The sequence below is a fragment of the Nicotiana attenuata genome, unplaced genomic scaffold, assembly GCF_001879085.1.
Source record: "Nicotiana attenuata strain UT unplaced genomic scaffold, NIATTr2, whole genome shotgun sequence".
NCBI classification, from domain to species: Eukaryota; Viridiplantae; Streptophyta; class Magnoliopsida; order Solanales; family Solanaceae; genus Nicotiana; species Nicotiana attenuata.
In genome coordinates, this window is record NW_017673380.1 from 82,677 (window position 1) to 89,548 (window position 6,872).

Genomic DNA, 6,872 nt, shown 5'->3' on the forward strand with positions numbered 1-6,872 from the left:
CATTTAATAAGAGAAATATTTCTATCATTAGATTAAAACGCGATTTGTGAAAATCGCATGATAGAATTAAAAAGATATCCTAGCTAGCAGAAATGAACATATTGATCAACTAAATAAAATGTTGATTGCAAAATTTTATAGTAAAAACAAAATGTTTTTCAGTTTTTGACTAGGCAGAAAATGATACCAATAATTACTACCAAGAAGAATACTTAAATACTTTACCAAATGATCTTCTACCATACATGTTTGTTGTCAAGTTTATTATTTCTTATGTATGTTAGTGTCACCGTATATATAATAGACTAAGTTAAAATTGATCTTCCATTATATATAGGTTAATTTTGAAAAAAAATGTGCCCATCATCAGTGGCGGAGGCAGGATCTCCACGAAGGGGGTTCAAAAAATTTTTTTTGTATGTAGTGGGAATTGAACCCATGACTTTATGTAGATTTTGAACACCCTTGACCACTAAACTACGCTTTTGGATTGCATTAAGGGTGTTCAAAACTTAATATATAGAGATAAAACACAAATTTTGCCTTAGATATACAGTGTAATTTTTCGGCGACACCCTTGCGCCCCCTAAATCCGCCCCTGCCCATCATGCTACTGAAAAACTTAGATACACCGAATAGCTTATGTAATAGCACACATGTGGTATATAGAAGTTTTAACAATAACAGCATACATGCAAAAATTATGATATTGGTCAATGTGCTTCTAAGTATATGTTTATCCATGAATTCAACTTTCGTCTTCCGAAACTAAGGAATATCTTTTTAAATTTGTGTGAAAATAATTTTTAGCATGTTTATGTTTTTGAAATTGAAAATATAATAAATAAAGCACAAGGACAAACATTATATACTGGACTATATTCACCGCAATATATTTTCTTGCACGAACAACTGTATGTTGCACTCTCAAAAGGGGTATCAAGATCGACAACAAGCGTTCTGGTTAAGGCAAAGCAACCAAAGCATTATGAGGAAACATACACAAAAAAATATTATCCACAAATAAGTGTTCGTTAAAATACCATTACATTAAATACTTTTAAACTATAATACATAATTATCTAACTAACATGACAAAATTGATCATTTGTGTAAGTTATGATGTTCTTTTATTTTAAATTCATGAATTATGCTAATGTAAATATTTTTCAGTATTTAGATGATTGTTTTATTATTAAACATAAAATTTTAATTAAATTTTACTGTTTCTCCATATAAATAAATGTTTAAATTATCACGTGCTATTATTAACGTGTAACGCACGTTCATAGATACTAGTTACTTAAAACTCATGGTTAGTGAGCATGCCCTTATATTTTTTCCACTTAAATACCGGGACTTGATGCACGACAGAATTTAAACTCGTGACGTGCGCCTAACAACCACATATCTAATGCTATAGTACTTCTGCCGTTGAACCAAAATAAATCTGTACTGGGTCTTACAATGCAAAGTATTCATATTCACACCAAAATATATGTTACATTTTAATATTCAACAGTATATAAACTATTTTACTTACAACACCAAGCTCAACCTATTTTCAGCACCTTTATTTACAAAATATTACACAATATCCTACAGCTTTAACTAAACTTGACTCATTACAGAACACTTGTACAAGTAGGAAAACCTAATCATCAACAAAGAATTTTCATTGTAGAGCCTAATCTAAACTGATCTCATAATAGCCACAATTTACTTCCTAAACTCAACTCCCTACTCAGGTGAAATTAAAGGGAAAAAAATGGTTCAGAATGAAAAAACCAACTATACTTCACTCTCATGGCTTGCATACCTGAAGCTGCCCTTCTCAAACTTCTACGCTATTTACATCGTTTTCTATGAGATCACCTGAAATACAGGATACATCTCGGGACCTACAGAGGAAAATGAGCATTTTGGCACGAACCTGCTTCAACGGGGTTAGCAAACTGGCTTCAAGTCTCAGGAGCTTTACAGAGAAAAGGTGTAATATACATATGCAGAATAAAGTCTCTTCTCTTATTGCCTTCACGTGGGAGTTGCCGCATGATAGAATAGTCTTTGTCAGCGATTGGTTGCAGTCCGGGAGTATCCATGCATTATTTTCCGTACCTACTGGTTGTTAGCCATCATTCCTGCAAATGAATGGACGTCAGTACATGTGCATGGGTCGAGTAAGTATCACCGAAATATGTATACAAGCACACCATCGAATTCCTGTCTTTTTTTCATGCATTTCCAGAGGAGTTGAAAGCTTTTGCATAACAAATCTACAAAGGAATGGGGTCCTAAACAGATGTTTACTTCAATATAAAGGTCTACAAATCAATCTTTACAAAGTAGAAAAGTTTCACGAAGGAAGAAGACATTTCATTTGATATAAATAATGTTTAAGATGCAAAGGAAGAAAGTCCATTTATTTGATAAGGAGGCAGGAAGTTACCACAAAAGGGAAGAGTAGACGTTTTTCGGATGAGCTGCTAAATCATCCGCAGCAACAGTGGGAATCGGCTGTCAGACATCTGACTGGCCAAAGCTCCGTCCTCTGCTACCAACAGAGGAATCCGTTAGATATCCAAATAACTTAGGCCCTTTATCCCGGAAACAAGTTAACTAAACCATCATTCTGGACCTCAAATGACGCTGCTGCACGTTAACAATGTCCTAATCAACCTGACTCAAAGAAGCGTGCCACTGCTGAATAAAGTTGTCCTTCTTCAAACGGTTTTGATACATAATCATCCATCCCGCACTTCATGCACTCTTCATTTGTTGCTTGAATTACATCTGCTGTCATTGCTAATATTGGGGTGTGCCAATGAGCCACTTTGGCAGACATGCTGGGAAGTAACTCACCAGAATCGACTTTTTCGTTGTATTTGTTTTCTAGACTGCGTATTCGTCTTGTCGCTTCAAACCTGCATACGGAGATAGAGATCATCGAAGATGTGCTCGTGAATTAGGTGATCAAATATTTACAGACTCGCTTGGTGTTGGCAAAAGGTGATTCCTTTTTTCTTTTGGGGGGGGTGGGGGGGTTGGTCGGGGGGGGGGGGGGGGGGGGGTAAACTTACAACTTGCTCAAGTTAAAGTCCATTGTATGATCAAGACCTCTTCCAGAAAATGTTACAGATAAAAAGCATACGGAAATCTAGTTACAAATTAACCCAATCGAACCATTAAACTCATTCCCCAACGAAACTAGAGCTAGTCCATTCAGCTACCAACTTATCTATCTCAGCCATACAAGGACGCAGAAAATCCTGTGCACTTCTCAGTTCTCACACAATGTTGGTGTCCTCCAAGTAGCTAATTATAAGCATTTTAAGCTAACACAAGGCAAACCCCCCACCCCCACCCCAATATGTTCTTCACCTACACACTCAGCATCTGCATAACTTCGCAAGAAGGAAGAATTAGAGACAGATTAAGTTACTTACCCATCCATTTCAGGCATTTGGAGGTCCATAAAACAAGCATCAAACTTGTGTGGTGGATTAAGATGTGCTAGAGCAGCCTTTCCACTGTCTACACAGGTCACTATCGCCCCGTACTTCTTTAGAGCACCTTCTGCCACTCTTCTGTTTACAGCATTATCGTCTACCACCAATATATGCTTGCCCGTCAGCAGACTTCCAAGAGTTGAAGGTTTTCCTCGGGTTACTTGCTTCTTGTTTTGGTAGCCAATGGCTTCTTGAAAGCATGTTATCAACCCACTCAATCGCAGAGGCTTTGCTAACACGTAATCCACAATACCAGCTGATTTGAGCTCATCTCTCTCCATAGTGCTCATACATAACAGACAGATTTTTGGATGCTTTCCCAAAGCAGTAGTTGAGCCATTTGGTCTGAGCTCTTTCAACATATTACAAAGTGTAAGAGAAGTTTCCTTATCCCAACAATCATTGTCAACAAAAACCACAGCTAAATGTCCCAATGCACTGCAAAACAAGCAAAAATTCAACTGAATGAATCAATAACGCCAACATCATTAAATAACAGCACTTTGAAGATTTACATCACTCATTTAGTCAGTTGTGTTACAGACCAAAAACAAATAAATGAAAATGCTCCCTTTCAATGACTTAAAACTTTTAGATGCAGGCAGTTCATACAACTCAAATGGTTCCAAGTAAGCAGAAGTCCTAGGTTCGAGTCTTTCACTCATCAACAAAAAAACTTCTACACGCTTGGCTCAAGCCCGCACATCAGGGGTTGTCTTGCAGATTTGAAATAACTAGATAAACATATCGACTCTCTGATAGCTTAAGCTTTTAGTGTAGGGAATTCACATAATTCAACAAGTTTCAACTTGGACATCTTGCAGGTTATTTGACCTGAATTATGTTACAGATACTTTAGTATAATATACCCTACGTGCCTAACTTTCCAGAATAAGTAATCGGAGGTAAAAGAAACTCAAGATGGGTAGTGACAATGTTGTGATACAGTAAAGACTATTTACCCATTCTTTAAAAGGTAAAAAGTTTCGACACCATATTAACTGAAATGCATGGATGGAATTTAGAAAGACATGTTAAATAGAAGTTCTACTTTCTATCTACTTATGCATCTGACACTTCAGACCTCTATCAATTTTGCCTCTTATTACCTAGTATTAGAGTAACTAGAGAGATATGAGCATGCCGAACGCATCGTTGAAGTTATGTTGACGCATATTCCCAGTCTCTGCAGATGGTATCTTGTGACCTCTGCCCGAATGCTTTTATCATCAATTACCAATGCTCTTAAACCACGAAACTCTGAAACAGCTGGATCGTACTGTTGCCGTTTACGCTCTAATGAACCTTCTTCTCCTCTTGCAAAGGCAACAGTGAATGAAAATGTACTCCCTGTGCCAGGTTCACTGAAAAACCCGATTTCTCCCCCCATGAGGTCCACCAAACGCTTGCTAATGCTCAATCCTATACCTGTTCCACCATATGTTCGAGATGTTGAACTGTCAGCCTGCATAAAAGGTGTGAAAATAAGGCCTTGTGCTTTAACAGGAATTCCCACGCCAGTATCTTCTACGGTCACTAACAACTTGATCTTTCCCACTTCTTCCTCTGTGCTGCGCAGCCTATCAAACTTTTGCCAACTTTGCCATCTGTCAACTACAGGAAACCCACTTAAGGTATTCCAAGATGCATTTGACTTTTCTTGAACAATGGTTAAGCTTTGTTTCAAGACTTCATCCGTCACATCATGAGGGTTGCTCACTTCATCAGCTAAATGTACCGTGACAAATATGTGCCCTTTGTCATTTGTGAACTGCAATATGAACAAGTAAGATCTTAGTGAAGTAAAAGTGATGAAACAAACAAGAACAACTACTACTACGCCTCAGTCACAAACAAAGTTGGGGTCGGCAATATAAATCCTCATTTCTTTCATTAAGCTCAACTCATATCATCATCATGCCCAAATAAAACAAGAGTTGTAGTGAAAATAAGTTAAATATATATATATATCAATAATAGTAATAATTAAAAAAATAGTAATAATGTTAAAAGTAATGAAATAAACATACTTATCAAAAAAGGTAACAAAACAAGCATTTCTTTCGTGAAGAATAAATAACTATGAACATAAAAATCTCAAAATAAGATTTTCTTTCCCTCCTAACTTCATCTTCACATCTTGTAGGTCCCTCAGTTTGGGACTGGATAAAATTCAACGTCATAGCTGTTTCGTAAGATATGTAAGAACAAAATGTAGAAAGGGACTATTTGATAAAGCTGAAATCAGAGGACTGAAGTGAATTTTATATCAGTTAATGAACTTTAAATCAGAAAATATTCACTTATATCACTGGTGAACTTGAATTATCTCCTGCAATGAATAGATATTAAACATAAATGCAAAAACTGATGCTTTTTGAATGTTTAGCACATTAATATTTTTACTCTTTTAAATGTATGGAAAAATTTTATATACTTGGGGTGTGTTTGGTATGAAGGAAAATGTTTTCATGGAAAATGAGTGGTTTTATCACTTATTTTCCCTTAGTTGGTTGGTGAGCATAAAACTTTTTTCCAGAAAATATTTTCTAGTGTTCGGTTAGAGAGTATAAAATATTTTTTGGAAAATATTTTTTTATGCTATTCTCCTCAATCCACCTTCCCAAACATCCTCATGTTTCATGTAAACCCCCCCCCCCCCCCCCCGACTCTATTTTATTGAAATTTGAGCTCGATAACCAAAAAGAAAATACTTTTTTTTGGTTGAAAAAGAAAGTATCATTTCTACAACATGAAAAGAAAGTATTCGTTTTGTTGAAATGAAAGAAAATACTTTTCTACATCATGAAAAGGAAATACTCGTTTTGTTAAAATGAAAGAAATTTAATTTCTCTACATCAGGAAAAGAAAATACTTAGTTTGTTGAAATGAAAAAAATACTTTTTCTACATCATTAAAAGAAAGTACTCGTTTTGTTAAAATGAAAGAAAATACTTTTCTACATCGTAAAAAGAAAGTACTCCTTTTGTTAAAATGAAAGAAAATATTTTTTCTACATCAGGAAAAGAAAATACTTAATTTGTTGAAATGAAAAAAATACTTTTTCTACATCATGAAAAGAGAGTACTCGTTTTGTTGAAATGAAAGAAAATACTTTTCTACAACCATGAAAAGAAAGTACTCATTTTGTTGAAAATTTGTTTTTTTCTATTTCAACAAAAGAAAATACTCTTTTTGTTAAAATGAAATAAAATACTTTTTCTACATCATTAAAAGAATATACTCATTACGTTTGAAATTAAAAAAAAAAGTACTCTATTTACAACATGAAAAGAAAGCACTCTTAATATTATTTGTATTTAGGGTGGGTGATGGGCGAGGTTAGAGTGGGTGGGGTTGGTG

General features: G+C 35.2%; 1 protein-coding gene across 1 annotated transcript in view; it reads right to left on the reverse strand.

Moving 5' to 3' along the window:
• Nucleotides 1-1,445: 1,445 nt before the first annotated feature.
• The window catches only part of LOC109216212 (histidine kinase 2), a 13,334-nt gene continuing 7,907 nt past the window's right edge, over nucleotides 1,446-6,872 (reverse strand). The window contains exons 11-14 of the mRNA XM_019380344.1: nucleotides 4,619-5,280; nucleotides 3,447-3,947; nucleotides 2,450-2,924; nucleotides 1,446-2,141 (exon numbers count right to left, since the gene is read on the reverse strand). Coding sequence (XP_019235889.1) covers nucleotides 2,675-2,924; nucleotides 3,447-3,947; nucleotides 4,619-5,280 — 1,413 coding nt within the window. The 3' untranslated portion in view covers nucleotides 1,446-2,141; nucleotides 2,450-2,674. The remainder of the gene's footprint in view (nucleotides 2,142-2,449; nucleotides 2,925-3,446; nucleotides 3,948-4,618; nucleotides 5,281-6,872) is intronic.